This window comes from Perognathus longimembris, chromosome 3 (assembly GCF_023159225.1).
Source record: "Perognathus longimembris pacificus isolate PPM17 chromosome 3, ASM2315922v1, whole genome shotgun sequence".
In the NCBI taxonomy this organism is placed as follows: domain Eukaryota; kingdom Metazoa; phylum Chordata; class Mammalia; order Rodentia; family Heteromyidae; genus Perognathus; species Perognathus longimembris.
In genome coordinates this window covers 78,784,504-78,806,518 of record NC_063163.1, presented here as the reverse complement: position 1 = coordinate 78,806,518, position 22,015 = coordinate 78,784,504, and the positions used below count along the sequence as shown (strand labels likewise).

Genomic DNA, 22,015 nt, shown 5'->3' with positions numbered 1-22,015 from the left:
TCCTTGGGGGACAGCAAGAGAGAAAGCAACTGGGGCGGGGCAGTGCACAACCTCTGGAATACCAAGGTTGTAAAACCCAGGCTTCTGACACTGGGAACGCCGATGGTGACTTGCGGCACCAGCTCCAGCCCTCACTTGGGACAAGTCCCTTACCTCTCCCTGCCTCCAGTGGCTCATCAGAGATGGTGCCTGGCACCCACTCGAGAGCCGAGTGCTTTGCTCTGCCTGGCACCTGAGAAACAGGTGTGGCAAGAGAGTGGGTCCTCCCCGTGGCCTCCGCTGAGGGAGCCATGTGGGGTTTTGTTTGTTTTGTTTTGCCAGTCCTGGGGCTTGGACTCAGGGCCTGAGCACTGTCCCTGGCTTCTTTTTGCTCAAGGCTAGCACTCTACCACCTGAGCCACAGCGCCACTTCTGGCCTTTTCTGTATATGTGGTGCTGAGGAACTGAACCCAGGGCTCTACCACAAGGCCACATTCTCAGCCCCATGGTGTTCTTCACCCTCCTGTGGGCAACTGCTCACCATTCACACACGCTGGCTGGAGGAGGTGCTCCAAGTGAGGGGAGCTGGCCTGCTGCTCAGCTGCACGTGGAACACGTGTCCCCTGCCCCAGGCAGCCTGACCACACTGGTAGGCCCTGGCCCTGCCTGCCTCAGCACAGCCACTGCCCCCGTCCGGCCCATGGCCCTGGCCTGCTTAGTTATTTAGCACTTGTGTATCTCTGCACTGCGAGGGGTGGAGCCCAGGGCCTCATGCACCTGCGGCTGCACTCCTCAGCGCTTCCGGATCCCAGTGCTAAGCTTCTGGCTAGGCCAGAACAGCCCCTGCTCAGTCCTTGAGTTTGGGATGGGACCCATTAACTCCTCCCAGGCTCCTGGCTGCCTGACTGGGCCAGCACTGGACATACCATCCAGCCAAGTTCTTCCAGCAGAGACCACTGAAGAAAAGTGGGGGTCCATGGCATAGGGATGAGAATCAAGAGGAATGAAAAGCTGGGTGTGAGGTTCAGAAGGGCAGGCATGTGCTCTACCTCTCACCTCCAGTTCCATAAAGCAAGAAACTTTTTTCCTCTCAGTACTGGGATTTGAACACAGGGCCTTCCCACTTGTTTGACATGCACCCCTTAAGCCTTGCCTCCAGCCTGGCCTTTTGTCAATTGGAGATTACCACTGGCTTTTCTGCCCAGATCAGCTTTAAACTGTGATCCTCCGGATTTCAGCTTCCTGAGTTGGGAGGATTCTAGGTGTGAGCCACCAGCCTAGACAACACGAGATACCTGCTCTTGTTGTTATCCCAGACCACACAGAATGACAAAGCAGCATTGTAATGGGTACTGCAAGTCCCCTCCACAACGACCCAAACGTGCAAGTCCATGCCTAGCTTCTAAGCAAATACTACAACGGCAGATGAGTGCCCTGTCACTTGGCACAGGGGGCCAGCCTTGGCTCCCACGGTACTGGAGGACAAGGGGGCAGTGGGTCCTGGGGAGGCCTCTGGCTCCTCAGGACACCCTCAGAGTGTCTGTGGCCCCAGGAGACTTGGCCTTTATTGATGCCCTACTATGTTGTGAACAGGTCACTGGCTGGGAGCCACAGCTCACACCTGTAATCCTAGCTCCTCAGGCAGCTGAGACCTGCTGGATCACACACATGCATGCATGCACACACACACACACACACACATACACACACACACACACACACACACACACACACACCCCTAGCCCTCACCCCAGCCTGGTCACCAAGAATCCTGGGGAATGATTCAGCCCTCCACAGTGCTCTTGGCCCCTTTATTCTCAGCCCTGACAACACATTTCAGGGAAAAGACACCAGGCTGTGACAGACCCATCGCTGTGGTGCATCATGGGCCAGACAACTGGTTGGACACTGTACAGAAGCTGGGAAGTTCCCCCACAGACCCCGAAGCATGAGGCACCAAGGAGGTGTGGCCGGGCATGGCCGGGGGCCCTCCACTGCAGGAGCTTCCCAGCCCAGCCCTCACCCAAAGCCCAGTGAGTACAGGCCACCACCCCATGCCCTACACTCGGGCATTGTCCCCCACCTCCAGGGGCACTGGGGAGCCCCAAGCTGGCGAGGCAGCTGATGCCCACAGAGCTCCACGGCCTGCAGGACAGGGGGCACACACAGAGGGACAAGCGGACTCCAGGCCAGCACCACCTACAGCCTTGCAGGATTGGCTGTTCCATGTGACCCCCACACCCTACCAGCAGGGTAACTCCTCAAGGGCTAGGTCCCACACTAGGAAACGTTGCAAGGAACACAGACAGAGGGAACATTTCAGTACCCTCTAGCTGGGCCATCCGGTGGGGCCTGGGAAACAGGGTGGGCAGCGGGGTGTAGTCAGAGCAGGTTCACCCCATGTTTTAGTAGCTTCTGCCTAGCTTTGCCAGCGAGGCCCAAGGTGCTGTCCTGGGGGCTAGGGAAGCCGGAGCTGCGGGCGGGCGGTGCCAACTGCTGGAAGTAGGTCTCCTGGGCGGGGCTGCAGCAGGCATACACGGCTGTGGCAGCGCTCCTGCAGGGAGGGCAACAAAGCCAGTACCTACTGTGTGCCACGCCCGTAGGGTTCTGGCTGCCACTTCACGGAGGTTGCAGGACGCCATACCCACAGACCACTGTCTTCCTTCAACACCTCGAGCCTGGGAGGCACATGGGTGGCCTGGGAGGCACGTGGGGGGGGGGGGCCTGGGAGGCATGTGGGGGGGGGGCCTGGGAGGCACGTGGGTGGCCTGGGAGGCACATGGGGGGGGCCTGGGAGGCATGTGGGGAGCCTGGGAGGCATGTGGGGGGGGGCCTGGGCAGCATGTGGGGGCCCTGGCCAGAGTAGGCGCTACCCAAGGAGCCTGAAGCTTTCAAGGCTGAGTGGGTAGGGGCAGGGCTGTCCCACCTCCATCCAGAGCAGCCACCGCCCCCACCGCCTCATGAGGTGCTATGCTGGGGTCCCGGGAGAGCAGAACCTGCTCTGCACATGGGCCAATGGCCTGGAGGCACAGGAGACGCATGTGTCCTGTGGATGTGGAGGCCAAGGGAGGGGCAAGCAGGGCACAGCGGAAACCCAGCCTCCTTGGGGAGTGGACCTGGGCTCCCTTCTTAATGTCAGGAAGGCCGGTTCTCCTCTGGCTTCTAGGGATCCCTGGGGGCCAGGACAAGGCCTGGAGGGTGCGAGCTCAGATCTGCCACATGCCCGGGTGCCCATGCAGCACCCCCTTGACCTCGCCGCATGCCCTGGCTCCCTGGGGATAGGCATGGACAACCCTACTTCTGGAGGAGACTTCAGTCTGCACATGTATAAGAGTAACAAGAAGAATAATCCTGGAGCCGCCCAGCAACCTGACCCGGGCAGAGGAGGTGCCGGCAAGCGGTGGAGTCACGTGGCCCCATGTGTCATGAGAAGGCCACAGCCCAGCTCCGGAGTGGTAGGTGGCAAGTGGAGGGCCAGCCTGTCCTAGCACAGCTCTGTGCCCACAAGGACTTGGGGTTTTATCACTGCGCCTGAGGGGGGTGCAGAGCAGGGGGGCTCACCTGGCGGTCACCTCGTACAGCATGGGCAGCCGGGCGAAGTCAGAGTGCATCAGACTGACGACCTGCAGGAAGCGGCGGTCCACGGGCCCTGGCGGCAGGTTCGCTTCCAGGAAGGAACAGAGATGGTGAGGAGCAGAGCCTGGCTGCCCCTCCCACCCTTCCGAAGCCCAGTGCCAGACACTGGACAGAGCCCAGCCAAGGCCAGGCACCTGAGAGGGCCGGCATGGCCGCCTTGGCCATGAGTCCCCGGGGCTCTGAGGACATCAGCACCCTGGGGCAGACGCTGTGGACATCTGAACACACATCACTAGGGAGACAGCCAACAAGCACTGGCCAGTCCACCCGACCCCCAGGGGTACCCAGAACCCAGGGCTCCCTCCACCTGCTTCTAGAAGGCACTTGCAGCCCTCTGCACTGCCAGCGCCCACTCCTTACCCATCAGCACGCTCTGCACGCGGTCGTAGTGCACGAAGCTGTGGGAGCGGCCAGTGGGGCCCACGTTATCGCTGGGCAGCGTCTCCTGCAGGTGGACTTCCAGCCCATTCAGGGATGCCAGGCTGCCGTGGTACTGCGGAGGCACAGGAGTGGGTCAGCAGGCCCCAGCAGCCTTCTGCTTGCTGAGGGCCTAGCTTATACCTGAGCACCCAGGAAACACCTTAGCCCTAATGGGCTTGGCGACAGACTCTGAGCAGTTCTGAACCCCCTGGGAGACAGCACTGTGCAGATACAGCTGAAGCACAGCACCGTCCCGCCTGCGCAGTTCTTATGAGCTAGAGACAGGAGCACACCAGCGGCAGTAATGGACACTCCCCCTTTAACCGCCTGACAGGCTGAGCTGCTCTCCTGGTCTGTAAGCACCCCTTCTTTAGGGCTGCATGGCACTCCCCAAGCTGCCATCCCCGCCGGCTGCCCGCACAGGGGCTTCCAGGCAAGGAGGGCCTGCTGGTGCTTCCTACCAGGATGCCCAGGGCTAAGTCCCACATCCACCCCTGCCAGGTGGACGGGGATGCCCAGGTAAGCCGGAGCGCTACCAAGGTGAGCTTTCTATGGTCAGGTAGTGGAAAGGGTCATCACTGAAGGACACACAGGGTCATGGAGGCAGCAGCCGCTCCAGAGGTGACGCCGGGCCCTGAAGCATATCTCCCCACGTAACTACCTCAGAAATCACATTTATTCACACCTTTCTGATTCATGTTAGAGTTGGGGTGTTGCTTTTAGCCCAGGCTAACCTGGACCTTGTGATGCTTCTGCCCTCAGCCTCCAGACTACAGGAACTACAGATGTACACTGCTACACCTGTCTTAGAAATGGCATCACATCTGCCCTGTCCATGTGACACCAAGATTCCCTCTCTCCCGATGTCCCAACCCTGCGTGAGCGCAGGCTGGCCCTAGGCTACACCTCATCCTGCCCTCAGCCTCATGCTCGATTTCTGCTCAGGAGTCTCCCAGGTGAACAGATGTGTGTGCACATGAGTTTGTGCGTACATGCACAAGCACAGCCTCACGGCAAGCCTGCAGAGGGCGGCCGCCCACCCTGTCCCACGTGGGCGCTCAGAGGGACAATGGGAACAGAGCAAGCCAGGATGAACCTGTTCTCCCTGGGGGCACTGAGCTCAGCCTCCACAATCTTCTGCCTGACTCCTACTCAAGACAAAATTGCTGAGCCATGAAACCGGACACTGTGTGGGCGACCTGCAGATTATTCAGTAATAATAACCAAGTGCACTCTCGGGTGCAGGACTGGCGAGGTGGGGCCATCACCGGCTGCGGGACAGCCGAGGATGTATTCTGCACTTCACACGGCTGAGGAAAGGCAAACGATAATGCTGCGGCGTGGGAAAGCTGTGAGATTCTGCCGGTGCTTGTGGCCCCTGCCACGCTCCCGCCACAGCTCTCCCAGCACAGTGGACTGAGAGGCAGAGCTACCACTTTCTAAGTCTCTACCCCCAAAAGGAATGGGACCCAGAACATCCCTAGGAAGGAAGCTGGGCAAGGTCCCGGATCCTGATGTCCAGCCCATCCCGGCAAGGCCTCTGGGCAGTGCAGTCTGCCAGGCAGAGGAAGCAGTGTGGGGCTCTACTTTTCCACGTCGCCAGGGGGCCCCTCCCACAGTGCACCGACAGCCCATGGCGGGGAGCAGGCGATCTGCTGGCCATGGTCAGAGGTCAGGGAGCCCCTTGGGCTCCGGCAGACCCTACAACAGCCACTCTGCACTGTCCTCGACGAGCCTCCTGCTTCCTCAGCCCACTGGACCCCAGCCATCCTGGTTGTCTCTCTCCCAAAGCCCCTTCCACTCATCCAGTCCATGTGACTTGGGATGCTGGGCCCCACCAGGGCATGGGCTCTAGGAGCCTGCAGCAGGGGTGGCCTGGAGAAAGCGGGAGGAGTTTTGGGTAGCTAGGTCAAGGATGGCAGAGGTGGAAAGGCAGGAGCACCTCTCCCATCGCACCATGAGGCTTCGCACTGCTGAACCAAGTAGTCCTTCCTCTCAGCTCCTCAGACAGGGCTAGCCAGCCCCCAGACACGCTCCACGCACAAGCCCTGAGCCCCAGGCCCCCACATGTGCTCCACGCGCAAGCCCCCCGCCCCACATGTCTGCTCCACGTGCAAGCCCTCAATCTCCACGCCTGCTCCCCACGCCACACTTCACACGTGAGCCACTGGCCTCGGTGCCCAGTCCACATGTGAGCTCACGGATGCTGTCACAGCAGTGTGTGGTCCACACACTGCATCCTGGGGGCCGGGCAGGTGTGTGGGGACATGTCCGCCAGGTCTGCACCTGTCCAGCTTCCACTACACCAAGACCAGGTTTTCATCCTGGAACAGGTGTGGACCGCCTCCCACAGCGGCCGGGGGTGGGGGGGAGCAGTTAACAGGTGCACAGCCTGATTTAAGCATCTAGACACTGGCCTTCAGGGCACTCTGTGCACAACAGGCCAGGGAAACCGAGGCCTGAGAGGGTAGCCAGACCCCAGAGTCCCACTGTCACCAGCAGGGTGGACACCATCCCTTCTGACAGTGAGTGAGTTCACGAGAAGCCAGAGCAACACGGCTGAGCACTTGGGGGTCTGTGGGAAGGGGACAGAGACCAGTCCCACTGCCTGCTTCCAGCCAGCAGTGCTGGGCACAGACAGGCCTGGGAGCCTCCCGTCCTGTCCCTGCCCCTCCAAGGTGACCTGCTCGGTTTATGGTGGGCCACAGCCCCGCATGTCAATAAGATCAGCTTCAAATAACATGGACTAAGGAGAAAAACAAACCAGCCCCAGGACCGCCTCTGCCCTGCAGCAACTGCAACCCACTGTTCCCGCCACTGCTGCCAGCTAGGCAAGGCTGTTACCATAGCAACTCCATCCCTAGCATGGCCCAGCCTGGAGGTCAGTGTGCTGCTCTAAGCAGGGAAGGGTTGGAAAGACTTAAAATGAGCCGTCCAGAGCCCGTTAGGATGGCAGATGGCTCCCGGGCACAGCCTCGCGATGCTGGCCATGGAGTGGATAGGAACTGCCACAGGACCATGGCACAATGCCATAGAGCATGCTCCAGCACACAGCACCAGGAATGCCCTGGTGGGGAACCGAGGCAGCTTCATGGTGGCCCAGTGGCCATGCGGCATCTGGAATGGGAGCCCAGCACCACCCATGCTACTGACAAGGACGCAGAGGCTCAGAGGCGCTCTGCAGGCCGGGTCACTCAGATGGGAAATGAAGCAAGACTGTCCTAGCTCTGTCCTCATCCCAGGCCCATGCCCTCACACCCTGCAGGAGGCAGGACAGCCTCCTGGCTGCCTTTGTAGCAGCCCTGCACCATGTATGGCTGGCTCCTACACAATCCTCAAAACCCCAAAGGTGGGCACCACCATCACATGCCCTGCACAAACACAAGGCTCTAGCCAGGGCCACACGTCAAAGGTTGAGCCAGCCTGTCTGCACACTTAGGAGGCAAGAGAGGCCACACAGAGGCCAGGGAGGGGCTAGGGACACTCACCACCTCCTCGATGGCTGCACCGTCTCTGAGCAATGACTCCTTGGCCAGCAGGGACAGTGCCAGCCCCTTAACACTGTGGGTGTACAGGGCCACGGGCACGAGTCCTACATAGGAGCCTGATGGGGTCAGGCTAGAGTCACTTGTGTCTGCAGAGTCTGAACTGCATGGGGGACCAGGAGCCGCACAGCCCCCCGAAAGCCCACTTCCTGTCTGCCCTCCCCTGGAGAAGGTGTCTTGGCCACAGGCCCCAAGAGGGGCTGGGGACTGCTCCCGGGCTCCATTCTGAGCGAGCAGCTCAGGAGAGCACACGCAGCAGCTGCCGACAGTGTCCTTGGGGGACGCAGGGCTGCCACAGGGCTGGACACAGTCCTTGCTGCACGGACCTTTGCCTGGGCTGCCTTTGGGTAGGAGGGCACTGTGGCCCGAGGAGCCCAATGCCCCCTGAGCTCCTGCACCACGCACTGCAGACAAGTCCCACTCCCCCTGAGGGGAGCCACGGCCAGGACCCCCGTTCCAGGCAGCGCTGTGTGGCCCATGGCTGGGCAAGTGGCCCTCCTCCTCCTCCCTGCCGTCGAGCCATGCTCCACCAGGGGATGTGGGCCCGGGGATGGCGGTGGACACCGTGTGCCTGCTGGCGACTTCTCCAGGGCCAGAGGTGCTCTGGGGAGGGTGCAGCTCTAAGCCATCATGGAGTTCGGCTGGAGGATCAGGAGAGCTGGTAAACAGAAAAGGGGGGGAGGGAGGTCAGCCGCTGCAGAGGGGGGACAAGAGGGCACCGTGGCTGCCTCACTGGAGTGAAGGCCATGGTGCTTTGCCCCCCCACAGCAGCAGCACTTCCAACACATGTGCACCACTGCCAATCAGCATGGGGAGCCCACGTGCTGGGGAACAGAGGCACGCGGCTTGAGGGCTGCAAGGGAGAGCCCACCCTCAGCCTTGACAAGCCCACAAGCTGCAGGTGCTGCCTCATGAACAGGAAGTGAGGAGGGGACTGAGGTCCAGTACTGAGGGTGCTGTGGGTACAGCCACTGCTTACTCACCCACCCACCTACCTGGCCCCACACTGCACTGCGAACTCACGGAGGCTGGCGGCCTCCTCTTCAGTCAGGAACACTGGGGTGATCTGGACGCCGGAGGGCAATGCCACTCCTAGAATTGCAAAGCAACATGGGCAGGGCGTGCTGCTGGGCCCCAGAGAACAGAGGGGTGGTCTGGGGGGGGAGGCTGGGAGCACACCTGCAGCCCGGGCAGAGGTAGGCCGTGCCTGGCCCAGCGCTGGGAGGGCAGGGGAAAACCCGCATCCGAACCCTGAGTGGCACTTAGTACAAGAGCAGGACCTTAGCCCGGAGAGCAGGAATCAGCCCACTCATCCCCACCTGTGGACACAGCCAGACCCTGCAGCACGTGGCTGCCACAGACTCTGCCCAGCCCAGCCTGGCTCCTGGAAGAGGGGCACAGCCCCACATTAGGGGCTCTGAACTCAGGGTGCAGCCAGCATCATGGCTGGCCATTAGGAACCCAATGCGCACTGCTCTCCTAAGTAGGGGAAACACACATGAGCCCTGCCAGCCTTCACCCAGTTCCACCCTTGCCAGGCAGTGCAACAGTGCCACTCTCCAAAGTCACCCACATCACACACTCACCTGCCTTCTGTGGGGAGGCTCCTGCTGCAGGAGGGCTCTGCAAACAAGCACACAAAGGCTGGCACTGGGCACCGTGCTCTGCTCTCGACCCAACCACCAAGGAGCACGGTTCTGCTCACAGGACTCGGTCACAACCAGGGAGCATGTCCCAACCCCAGTAGCAACACTCCCCAAGCCACACAGCTCCTGGCCTGCTTCAGGCTTGGATGCTGCCTTCCCCTGGGGGTAAAGTGCAGATCTGTGTTGCCTCCCTCCCTCTAGGACACAGACACATCTGGCCCTGGTTCCTGGGCTGGGACACCACCTGTGACTCCCATAGGACCAGGCCCCACAGGGCTGGAACCAATTTCCCCCTTGCTCGGCTTCATAGCCTCCTGAGTAGCTAGGATAATAGGTGTGAGCCGCCAGCGCTCACCACTCTTTTATATAATCCTCAACTGCAAGCTCATGCTGCTGCTGATACTAACGCTTTTCTCTTTTCCCTCTGCCTTTTTGTACTTTTGAAACATATGAACAGTAACGCTTCTGACCAAAACAATACACGAAAGGCTCCTCAGAACACCCCTGGCTACTTTTTGGCCACTGAGCTATAGTGACAGCTCATCTTCAGAGATTTTGGTGGTACTGTGGTTTGAAGTCATAAGTGCTAGGCAGGCACCTACTATGTGAGCCATGTCCCTAGTCCTTTTACACTGTTTTTACTTAAGATAGGGTCTTTTCTTTTGCCCTAGGCTAGTCTACAACTTAGACTTCCTGCCACAGCTGGGAAGAAGGGTGTATACCACCTTGCCCAGCCTTTCTGTGGAGAAGGGGGTCTTGCACACTTGCTGCCTAGGCTGGGCTTGAACTGCAATGCCTCCCAAATAGATGTGATGATAGGTGTGTCATCTCAGCCTTCCAGGCCCCTGGCCTCGGCCCCACGCACCCTGTCTGTGCTGTAGCTCAACCAAGGTGCGTGAAGATTTCCCTGTAGGCAGCTGGCCAGTACTTGCCAAGCCTGTACCGCACGGCTATTTATCTAACTGAGGAGGTTTGCAGGTATATCTTTTCCAGCGGCCAGTCCTGTCTTAATGGAGATTTCCTGATAGGAAAGGAGACCCCCAAGGCTATCCTGCCAGACCTCACCAGCAGGGGGCAGAGACTGCACTGTCTAAAGCAGGCTACCCACTTCCCCTGCAGGACAGGGCCCTGTGGCCTGGGACCACACTTTCTCACCACACTGCACAGAGGACAAGTAAGCAGGCTAGGAGGCCTGCACACAGCAGTGGCAGGACTCGTCCCTCTGCTCAATGTTCATGCAGGACTTCTATCCACTAAACACAATGGAACAGGTGCCTCGTCTTCAAGGAACTGTTTGCTCTATCTTCCTAATGACAGACACATCCTTTGTGTCATGTGCCAGGAAAATATAACATCTCAGGCCAGTGTGCAGCTCACACCTGGACTTGCATTACTCAGGCAGAGACAGGAGGACCAAAGTTCAAGATCAGCCCAGGCAAAAAAAGTTAGAGTGAACCTTCCTCATAAAACATGATGGGGAAGTGGTGCCCTGGCTCTAAGTGGTAGAGTGCTATCCTTGAGCAAAAGAGCCCAGGGACAGCACCTAGGCCGAGTTCAAGCCCCATGACCGACAAAAACAAAAATACAATCTCAGCTCCATGAGAAGCGTATATATAAGCATCATGGGTCTCAAACAGGTTCTGGACAAGAATGTGCCACCCCATAGGAAACGTAAACTAAAGCAGAAGGCCTGGGGAGGGGCTCAGCAGTGGAGTACCTACCTGCCTAGCAAATGTGAGGTCCTGCCTTTCAAACCTTAGTACCACCAAAGAAACCACAGTATCTCTGTGTGGAAATCTGCAGGCTCAGAGCTCCACTGGTCTAAAGCAGCAGCTACCCAGCCCACTACATGGAGGAAATGTGCTTCCATCTTGCTTGGGACTGTGGTGAGACCCAGTGGGCAGAAGGAGGTGCCGAGGTGTCAGAACATGTCCCCACCACGCCCAGCATGGGCTCTGGGTACCTGGTTCCCAGGTGCAGGTTGATGAAGCAGGACCTTGGTGGTAAGGGAAGGTGGAAGCTGGGTACTCACAATCCTAGGGATCAGAAACAAGGATGTTAATGCCATAAGCAGCAGCACTGGGGACCTCTGAGCTTGAAGGAGGCCTATTCCCACTGCCTGAGCCTTGGGGCCCTGGCTGCATCAAGTTCCAGCTGGCACAGGCCTACAGGGTCCTCAGCAGTCCCTGAAGACAGCTCCTAGGCCCAAACTCCTTGGCCAGGCTGGACCAAGGTGGGGGGGGGGCTATAAATATCTTTCCAGGGATGACATGAGAGCCCGCACACATAGCTAGCAAGAACCCCAGCAAACCTGCAGCTTCCCCAGCACCTGTCCTCATGATACCAAAGAGCCAGAGGAGCTCACTTTCACGGGGCACTTGGAGAGCTGCCGAAGGCACTCCATGAAGGCTTGCTAGTTCTCTGCTCACATGCTGCTGCTGGTGTTTGTACATGGCTGCTCTGACAACTACAAGGTCCCTCCTCTACCCCAGCTCTTTCCAACAGGACCACTTCCGGCACCCACTGTGCCTAAACATAGGGACATGCCCTAAGTCATGATTGCACCCAACCGGCCTGTGCTTAAGTAGCCAGAGGCTGGGCCCCAGCCCCGAGCCCCGCACACCCTCCCATCCCCCACCCCTCATCCTCAGCATAACTCACAGCCCTTTGTAGCGGACACAGCCTGCCAGGATGTGAGGTGCGCGCTGGCAGGTCTGCAGGATGAGTGTGGCCTTCAGCAACAGCAGGGGCTCCACCTGGGCAGGGAGAGTGTAGGGCCTCATGGGCACGCTCAGAAGGGGGAGGGGGCTGCTACTTACGGGAAGCTCACCATCCCAAACCTGGAGTGAGGCAGTGTCCCACAGCAAGACCCATCAAGATACTGTCAAGTGCCAGACTCTTGGCACAAAGGCCTGAGAACGTGGCATCCGGCTACTCTTAGGGGACAAAGCAGATGGCCCAGAGCACTGGCTGTCACTGCTGACAGGCATGGGCAGCAGAGGGGACAAAGTGCCTGCAACCCCGGCCCTGGGGTGGGGAACCCCACCGCTGTCTGCAGCCCAGTCCCCGGGGCACTGTGGTGGAACGAGCAACCATGCAGGTCCCGGAGCCCACAAATGCCAGCCTGCTCCAGCCTCCCACTGGGTCTGCCTGGCCCAACTCTTGTCTGCATGAGGAATCACGTGTCCACAAGTCCCTAAAGCTGAACACAAGCACCTGAGCCCCATCGGGGGCTTGGTGGCCCCCTCCCCCCCACCCCCGCACTGCCTGACTGCCAGCACTCAGTACAATAGAAACAGAGCCCTGGAGTGTCTGCCCAGTGGAAGTTTCCTTTCCTCTCTTCTCCTGGCCGCGACAGGGCCCAGCCCAGCCCACCACCCCAGCCCACCACCCTGCAAGGCCTAAGCCACCAACCATCACCATCACCAAATCCTCTCACAGGACAGGAATGGGGAGTCCCTGGCCAGGTGACGCCCTGCACACCTATTACACAGTGCTCACTAGGGAGTGGGATGAGGAGGAAACAGGCATGGCACACTCACTGAGGGCTGGTGGTGAGCAGAATACCTCACACAAACCCTTCCTGCCCTCTCAGAGGCTGACTAGCTGAGCCAGCTAATCAGATGGTACCCATGGAGGGAAGAGGACAGGAGCGTCCGGCCAACCAGGCGACCCCTTTCCTGGATGATGGCACGGTGGCATTTGAGGCACAGCCCTTGCTGCCCAACAAAGTGGCTCTGGAGGCCATGCCTGCCTCGTCTCCTGCTCCCCTAGCTGCCAGGATGCCAGGCTGGTGCGCAGCTCCACCCCGGCACAGCGCTGGCCAGGAGGCGGGGGTCACCTTGGTCTGGTCGAGGTTCCAGAGTGAGTCAAATATCTTATGCAGCTCGGTGGTGTTGCTCAGGACTCGCTGGATGAAGGCATCCCACTGCGCGCCCAGCTCCTCCCTCGATCGCTTCTGCAACAGCCACAGTCCATGGTTGGCACCTGACAGCTGGGGGCACAGATTCTGGCAAGGGGGCTCCCGGCAGGTGCTCCCGACTTGGGAAGCCAGCCCCTGCAAGAAGCCTGTCCTTGTCACCACCCAGGTCATGCCAGGTTCCCCCCCAGTGTCCCGCCTTGACTGGGGAAAGGCGGCAGCTGGTGCCTGCCCTTCTAACTGGCCTAGGTTTGTGGTGCTGCATCCTGGCCATGCTGGCTTGCTACATAGGCCCACAGGACGCTTCAACGTGGCATACGCACCTCATAAGCCAGGGCCACAGGGCCTACGTAGAAATGAAAGAAACCAATGAGCTGGTCCAGAAACCGCCTGCAGCTGCTGTCGGGGAGCTCCACAGCACAGCCCAGCGCCTGTGATGAGGGAACATGGGAGGAGAGGCCCACAGCCCCTGCTTCCAGCAGACACCACGGGCCCCACCAAAACCCATCTTGTACAGGCTGAGCCCAGGCCTCTTGCTGTCTCCAGAGGACAGGTTTTGTCCATCCCTCTACTCATGCTGACCTGTTCATTCCCCAGGTCACCCTCGCCTGCAGGACCCCTCCATGATGCCTGGTCCCCTGACCACGGCCAACTCTGGCCTCTGTGTACCGTGTGGGCTGGACACTGGATGGTAAGTGAGGTTTCACCGAACTGTGCACAGCTAGAGAAGGTACTGCAGCCGCTGCTGGGCAAGCCATCAGATCTAACCTCCCAGGGCAGAGTGCAGGGCCCACACTCCACATAGCAAATACTTGCAGAGGCCAAGAGTGAGCTCGCCCTGTGCAAAGACTGCCAGCCTCTCAGAACCCAGAACTCTGCTCACCCAGAACCTGCTCTGCGGGAACAGCAGACATTACAGAAGCACACAGCCCCGCAGCCTGAACAGAGGACGGGGCAGAAGCTCCTCTGGCACTGTTCACTGACGCCAGCCTGTGGCCAAAGGCGGCTCCAATCACAAACCCACCAGCTTGAAGGGATGGGGAGCTTTTTTTCCTGCCATTTGGATATTTATAACATCATCACCGACCATACAAAATTATCAGTACAGGCAGATGGCTGTGGGCAGAGAAGCAAACGGTCTGTCCTTGTCCTGTTCTGTACAAATGATTTCCAAGGCCAAACGGGGAGGCCCGCAGGCAAAAGTGCCCACCCGGGCAGAAACTCACAGCTGAGTGCATGGAGCAAACACAAAGCAGGTAAAGGACTGAGCTTTCCTGGAAACAGCTAAGACCAGAAGAACTCTACTACTGGTCTCAAGACCTAGGGTGAAGCCACAAGAACAAAGGCACTATAGACCTCACACAGAGCCTTCCAAACCAGGGAGGAACACAGGCCCTAAACACTCAACTGTCCAGTGACAAATAGCATCCACAGGCCAGGGACACAGCTTAGTGGCAAAGTGCTTGCCTAGCATGCATGAGGCCCTGAGTTCGATTCCTTGATACCATATAAACAAAAAATAATGTTTAAAAAACAAAAGTGTTTAAAAAAGAAAAAACAGCCATCAACAGGGCCAGGGTATAGCTTTCCACAGCAGTGTTGGCAAAACCAGCCCATACTACTCATAAATATTAATCTAGAACATAGATTGACTTAGTTATTTTTTAATTTACTTATTGTGCGTGTGGTCCTGAGGCCTGAACTCAGGGCCTGGGAACGTCTATAAGCTTTTATGCTCAAGACCGGTGCTCTACTACTTACAGTTACAGTGTCATTTCTGGCTTTTTAGTAGTTAATTGGAAATAAGAGTCTCACAGACAAGCTGGGTACCAGTAGCTCACGCCTATAATCCTAGCTGAGGCTGAGACCTGAGGATCAAGGTTCAAAAGCCAACCTGGGCAGGAAAGTCCATGAGATTCTTGTTTCCAATTAACCACTAGAAAACTGGAAGTAGCATTGTGGCTCAAGTAGCAGAGTACTAGCCTTGAGCTGAAGAGCTCAAGGACAGTGTCCAGGCCCAAAGTTCAAGCCTCACATGACCAGGGGAAAAAAAAAAAAAAAAGAGTCTCACAGACTTTCCTGCCCAGGTTGATTTTGGACCACAATGGATTACAGGCATGAGCTACTGATGCCTACCCCTAGGACAAAAACTATATAAGTGATGAAAGGGGTGACACTGATTAAAATGCACTGTATTCAAAAACTGCTTTGTTGCATGGCAACTTCTTTGTATAACTACTTAAAGACTTAAAAAAGTAAATGTTTATTTTTTTGTAAACTATACAACTCTTACAGAAACAACAACAAAAAAAGGAGGGCCAAATGGTAGGCATGGTTCCCTGGGATGTGACAGCACTGAACACAAAACACTGACTATAAGGCATTACAGTTAAAAATATCTGCTCACCCAAAAAAGCAATAGGGAAGCTCCAGACAAAGGACTGAGTGTAGCTTGCTTACATGCTCGAAGTCCTAGCATCAAATAAAGAGATGCCCACGGGTTGAGGGGGACACTCCACAACACCCACATTGTACAGTGTCGCAGCAGTGTGGACAACAGGTCTAAGTGTGGGCCCACAGACCACCCCAACACCTGGCATCCATCCTACCCATTCACTCACCCACAGATAATCTCCCTGAGCCCTGATGGCAAACTTGAGCTTGCGCAGGCGGATGAGGGTGGGGGCGGAGCCAGAAATGTGGGAGATGCAGCGCACCACACCGGCGATCTGTCCGCACAGTAGCTCCTGTTGCTCCAGCAGTGTCTGTGGGAGCAGGGAGGGTTCCACACACAGGTCATGAGCAACAGAAGCCACAGCCTGCTGCCTGGTGTTGTTTTTTGTTTGGTGCCAGTCCTGGGACTTGAACTCAGGGCCTGAACACATTGTCCCTGAGCTTCTTTCTGCTCAAGGCTAGCACTCTACCATTTGAGCCACAGGACCATTTTCTGGCCTTTTCTGTTTATATGGTACTGAGGAATTGAACCCGGGGTTTCATGCATGCTAGGCAAACACTCTACCACCAAGCCACATTCCCAGGAATGTGCCTGTTTTTATAATGCCCAGGAGCCAGGAATAAAAAGTAACACACACCCCCCAAGAACATGTGGTGGAGCCCACCAGTGGCAGGCAACACCTCGACCACCAACCTCAGGCCTTCTGTGGGCTTGCCAACCCTGCTGGGACCCCGAGTGAGCACCTGGGATGACTGCACACGCTCTGTGTTGCTAGGGTTAAGGGCACACACCTGGGCACGCAGGCGCCCTGCACAGAGGGACCAGGCGCCTGGGCTAATCCCAGCCATCACATGGCAGCACCCAGAATCCTAACCAGTCCCAGCCTTCACAGAGCCACTGGACAGCCAGCTGTGGCATGACATGATGCCACAACAAGGCCACCTTCCTGAAAGACTGCAAGTGCAGTCCCTGTGGCCACACAGGCCCACAGCTAACTGCAAGGACATGGGTGGAGAAGACAGGATATGATGCCACCATGAGGACACAACCAGCCACATGGGAGGATGCCTCCCATACCCCCCCCCGCCCCAGAAACTCCATGGAACTGGGGTTTGGGGGGGAATGGTGAGGACTGTTATAAAGGGACGTAAGAATGAAACAGGCAAATAGAAAACGTGATTCTGATTAGAAAAGATAAAGAACAGATGGGGAAAGAAGGGAGGGAGGGATGTGGAGAAGAAAAGAGGGCTGACCAACAGACCCAATGCATCTAAGATAACAGGGCGAAATCAGTACAGTCTGGGTGTCAGATGCTTTTAACGCTACTGTTACTAACCACTGTAACTTTTGTCAGGTGTGGTGATCTTTAGGGTCCTTTTTGGTGACTGGATACTGGTAAAATATCCCAAAGTTCTGAGTTTGTTTCAAATTGTTCTAGAAGACAGCATGGAGAGGGAGGGGAGTTCCCTGTCAAGTTGTTGATGTGCTGATGCTAGGTGTGGCTAAATGTTCTCCTCACTACCTTAGTGTATGTTTCAAAGCATTTTAAAAAGAGCTGATCAAAACCTCACAGGATAGGAGAGCTGGAGAAGTTGAGGAGGGGGGGCATTTAAGAGGAGGCCAAGAAGCAAGCACTGGCTTCAGCACAGCAGAGCAGAGCACCTGGTGCAGCCAAGCTCAGCACCCATTGCTGCAGCTTACCTGAGATGGATAAAAATAGCAAATGCCAGCTTTGGTTGGGTCACCTTCCTCCTTTACCTTGGAGCCATCATAAAGAAGAAAATAATTCCACCTGGCAAGAGAGCAGAATGGAGCCATGATCCCTTAGCCAGGGACAGCAGGCCAGCCCAGAGGACCCAGGGTGCCAGGGACCCCTCGTGGGCTGGGAGATAAACCAGGAGCCACCACTAGACAACAGGGCTCCACAGTGCAAGAGAAGCAGGCAAGACAAGCAGGCGGAAACCCGCCTCTGCCCAGCTGCAGGAGAAATGTCATGAACTTCAACCTTCACCACACAGCCGCACAGCCTGGCCTGTGCTCCTCAGCTCTGATAAGGAGGGCGGTTACCAGAGTCAGCTATGTTCCTTGCAGCTGCCTGGCAGGCTGAGTGCTGCATTCGGCCACCCAGCAGGAACCGCTTCTGTCATGGAGGCCGATGGGCTCTGTGCTGTCTGCCCAGACATACTGAGGTTCAAACAAGCTCTACTTCTAGTCACACATGCAATGTCAATGAAGGGTACTGAGTCTATAATAGGGGGATAATGGGTTTTTCAGAGTTTTCAGGGAAACACCAAACTCCTCTCTGAACATCAAAATCTTTCCAGGCTCTAAGCATCACTCAGACATGCTTCCTCAGCAAGCCCTCACTTCCCTCAGCCTGCACCCTGGTTCCTAGAGGAATCTTCCTGCTGACTTATCTCCTTTGTTTCTCAAGACCTTCTTCACCTTACTGTTTGAGATTGGGGCTCACTGTATATCCAGGTTGCCTCAAACTCTCTATCCTGCTATCTCCACCTCCCAAGAGCTGGGATTACAGGCATGCATCACTACATCTACTACCTTCCTAGACTCTTACAGGCCACTCTCTGGCACAATGATAACCATTAATACTCCATTTCCAATTACAATCTCCAAAAGCACCCAGGTCAGGCAGCAGCATACCACAGGGATGCAGGGCAGCATTGGGACCATTCTGTCACTTGGTACTGTGCTCATGTGGATCTGTGCCCTGCCTATGCCTCCCACCTCAGCTTCTTAGTGACAAGCACCACCTCTGCCTCCAGCAGGATCCAGCTCCTCAAAGTCTAGAGGTGCACCTCACTGCAGGACCAGGTGACTACAAAGGGCTCCCTCCCTTCCTCCTCCCTTCCTCTCCCACTTCCCAGTTCCCAGGGGAAGTCCCTGTGCCCTTCTAGGCAGGCAAAAGAAGACTGGCTGACTTCCACCTATAAAAGCAGTCACTAAATCCTGCTGAGTCTAGTCTATGTTCCTCCCATGGCGGTGGAAGTTAACCAGGAGAAAGGATGGGCCCGGGTGAGGCTGGCAGGGAGCAGTCTCAGGCAGCTTAGGCAAACACTGCACAATTCCCTCCCAAAGCCAGACTCGCCTCACTTCTTCCCGCAGTGTAACTGTTCCCTGAAAGAAGTCCGGGTGGAGAGGACCAAGCCCAGGAGTGCAAGGTGACCACACCAGCTCTGGAACAGTGTGGTGCCCCACACTCCATGGGATTGCTCCAAGAAAAGTGGCTTTCTTTCTTTTCCCTCTCCCTCCCTCCCTTCTTTCTTTTTTTTCTTCCCACTCTTTGTTATTTTGTGCTTGTCCTGGGGCTTGAACTCAGGGCATGTGCACTGTCCCTGAGCTTTGATGCTCAAGGCTAGCACTCTGTCATTTGAGCCATAGCTCCATTTCTGACTTTTCAGTAATTAGAGATAAGAGTCTCAGACTTTCCTGCCCAGGCTGGCTTTGAACTGAGATCCTTATATCTCCACCTGATGAGTAGCTAGGATTACAAGCATAAGCCACCAGCACCTGGCTCTTTTGTTTCTTAAAATCAAGGCAGGGGCTGGGAATATGGCCTAGTGGCAAGAGTGCTTGTCTCGTATACATGAAGCCCTGGTTTCAATTCCTCAGCACCACATATATAGAAAAGGCCAGAAGTGGTGCTGTGGCTCAAGTTGGCAGAGTGCTAGCCTTGAGCAAAAGGAAGCCAGGGACAGTGCTCAGGCTCTGAGTTCAAGCCCTAGGGCTGGCAAAAGAAAAAAAGAAGAAGTAGAATCAAGACAACTTGCCTGAAGATTACTATTATTTCCCAGTTAAGTTTTGTTTTGAGACAAACTAGTCTCAAACTTGAGATCCTCCTGCCTCAGTCTCAGTGCAGATGACCAGCGTGCACTCCCATGCAAATGATCCATCCAGCAGCCCAGAGAGAGCTACCCAACAGGGGTCCTGAAACTCACCAAGAGGCCGACTTTGTCTCTGCAGAAGTGGAGGTGGCCATCTACCCTTAGGCCATCTCCATCCTCTTCACCTCTTCTGCTTTCTCTTCTACTCAGATGGATCCCCAAACCAGAGAATCTGGGTTGTTTTCTGTTAACAACTGTCACTTGCAGGCTTTTCATTCAGCATGAAAGTGCTATTTCCCTTCTGTGCCAGCACATTAGAAGTCAGGGAGGGAATGGACCAAACCCCTGGAGAAGTCAAATGCACCAGTTAAGAGTCAGGAGTTTCAGCATGGCTGCCACATGTTGATCTCCTCAAGCTCCTTTCCCCAAAAGCCCCACAGGAGAAAGGCAGGCTGGGTGAAGCAGCTTTCTAATAAGATTCCAAGCTTGTCTAGTTCAAAGCCATCTCTCAAGTTCTTTCAAAGATTCTGACGTTTTTCCAGTTAAAATATCGGTGCCTTAGTTCTGAAGTAAACACAAGGAACAGATTATTTCAGAAACCCACAAATTGCCATGTGATTTGGCAGGATTAAATAAAGGCAATGCCTCAAAAGAGCTTTCTATAATAGTGAAAATTGTTCTAAAAAAAGGGGGGGGGGCAGCAGGGACTTCAAATAATGTGCCTTTGTTCCTTCAACAGTCATGGTAAGTACATGACCAGAAGATAAAATAAGTGTGAAAAAGCACTAGGTGAGAAGGGCAGCTATACAGTAAAGTGGCCACTCTAGTAACAATGGGACCCAAATTAAGTCACTGTCGCCTTGACAGCTCAAAAATAATATGGCCACCCAGAAACTCAGAGCTGAGCAAATTTTCAAAAAAGCAAAAACTTGGGTGCTGGTAGATCATGTTTATAATCTTAGCTATGCTAGAGGCTGATATCTCCATCTCCAATTAATCAAAAACCAAAAAATCCAAGCTAGAGGTGTAACTCTAGAGTGGTAGCAGAGGAAGTACAAGGCCTAAAGAGTTCTGTTGATTTATTGTTTTATTTTTATTTTGTTCTGGGACTGGGGCTTGAACCCAGGGTCTGGGAACTGTCCCTGAACTTTTTTTTGCTCATGGCTGGTGCTCTTACCATTTGAGCCACAGCTCTACTTCTGTTTTTTTTTGTTGTTGTTGTTTTGTTTTTAGTGGTTAATTGGAAATAAGGGTCTCATGGGAATGAGGGCTGGGAATGTGGCTTAGCAGTAGAGTGCTTGCCTTGCATGCATGAAGCCCTGGGTTGGATTCCTCAGCACCACATAAACAGAAAAAGCTGGAAGTGGTGTTATGGGTCAAGTGGTAGAGTGCTAGCCTTGAGCAAAATGAAGCCAGGGACAACTGCAACCCCTCTGCAACACCACTTTGACAATAAAGAAATGAAAAAGGGAAAAAAAAATAAAAAGGAAGCCAGGGACAGCACTCAGGCCTTGAGTCCAAGCCCCGGGACTGGCAAAAAAAAAAGAGGACAACTCAAATGTTAGCATGGAATTGTGTGTCTGTAGGGACTCTAATCCTTGTCTGTTCAATTTTCCAAAAAATAAAGACAACTACCTTCACAGCACTGGAAGCTGAAGAGACAGAGCAGTAAGTAGTCCCTGGCAGTAAGGCCATCCCTCCACCCAACCCATCTAAAACCTGCCTCCCCAGGACTCCCACTCATTGGTCTGGATAAATCTATGGGAAAACAAGGTTTAATCCTCTCAGGTGAAACCCCTTTGGGCTCTTCGGATCTGTATTTCTGCTGCCACTCGCTCCACATGAACGTGCTCAGGGGACAGGCCGTCCTGCTGTCTGAGAAGCATCCCAACCGTTTGCAGCTAGGTAGGGAGGGCCCAGTGCGTTTCGAAGCTCCCTAACCCCTCGGTTTTGTCTCGGCTCTGGTTACCGTGCAATGCCCCCGTCCAGGCCCCACTCGTGGCACGCTAAGGAGCTAGGAACATGTCTGGGCACCCGTAGGGAGGCGGGGAGTCTCCGTTCCTGGAAGCAAGGCCGCTCTCGCCTGCGACCCCACCTTTAACACGACGGGAGGAGAGGCGGCGGCGGCCTCGGGGAGGGGATCCGGGCGTGACCAGGACAGGCTGTGGAAGGCTAGGACGCGACGGCCACCAACCCGGGACAGCCAAGAAGGGGACAGCGGAGGCCGGGGGGGGCTGGAGCAGCGGCGGAGGTGTGGGAGGCGGGCAAGGGGGCCACGGGGTGCGGAACAGGCGGGGGATGGCGAGCGCGGAACCCCGGGGACTAAGCGTAGGCCGGGGTCAGGCGGGTCCCGCCCGCGGCGTCCGGAGCCCCTCCCCGAGCCCCACCCCGACCCCCGGGGACAGCCAGGCAGCGGCTCCGAGAAGCTGGACCTGCACCTTGGGCAGCGACGCGGCGCCCGCCACTCACGCGCGTCCCCGAGCGCTCGCCGGAGGTCAGAGGTCACGAGGCGCCCCGCCCCCTGGGCCCCGGAGAGCCGGCGCACGGCGATGACGCCACCGGCAGCGCGTTCC

At 56.3% G+C, this 22,015-nt stretch overlaps 1 protein-coding gene across 4 annotated transcripts; it reads right to left on the bottom strand.

Annotated features, from left to right (window-relative positions):
* Window positions 1–1,776: 1,776 nt before the first annotated feature.
* Window positions 1,777–22,013, bottom strand: Hps4 (HPS4 biogenesis of lysosomal organelles complex 3 subunit 2). 4 transcript variants are annotated; one of them, XM_048342742.1, is made up of 14 exons: window positions 21,912–22,013; window positions 19,557–19,787; window positions 17,302–17,392; window positions 15,767–15,910; window positions 13,469–13,576; window positions 13,068–13,184; window positions 11,888–11,982; window positions 11,190–11,262; window positions 9,167–9,203; window positions 8,576–8,678; window positions 7,524–8,238; window positions 3,976–4,108; window positions 3,541–3,643; window positions 1,777–2,533 (listed from the first exon to the last, which is right to left on the bottom strand). In XM_048342742.1, exons 2-14 carry the CDS (start codon window positions 19,595–19,597, stop codon window positions 2,362–2,364), a joined length of 1,932 nt encoding a protein of 643 aa, XP_048198699.1. In that variant the 5' UTR covers window positions 19,598–19,787; window positions 21,912–22,013; the 3' UTR covers window positions 1,777–2,361. The 4 variants fall into 4 exon arrangements, with proteins under 4 accessions (XP_048198699.1, XP_048198700.1, XP_048198698.1 ...); XM_048342743.1 differs by having other exon boundaries at window positions 21,875–21,917; XM_048342741.1 differs by lacking the exon at window positions 21,912–22,013 and adding an exon at window positions 21,538–21,826.
* Between the last annotated feature and the right edge of the window lie 2 nt (window positions 22,014–22,015).

Coding starts and splice junctions, on each gene's coding strand:
- Hps4 (XM_048342742.1), bottom strand. CDS start 19,597: ATGGCCACCTCCACTTCTGCAGAGACAAAGTCGGCCTCTTG. Junction 13,577..15,766: donor CTCAGGGAGATTATCTGTGG/GTGAGTGAATGG, acceptor CCCTCATCACAG/GCGCTGGGCTGTGCTGTGGA. Junction 2,534..3,540: donor CTGTACGAGGTGACCGCCAG/GTGAGCCCCCCT, acceptor CCCTCCCTGCAG/GAGCGCTGCCACAGCCGTGT.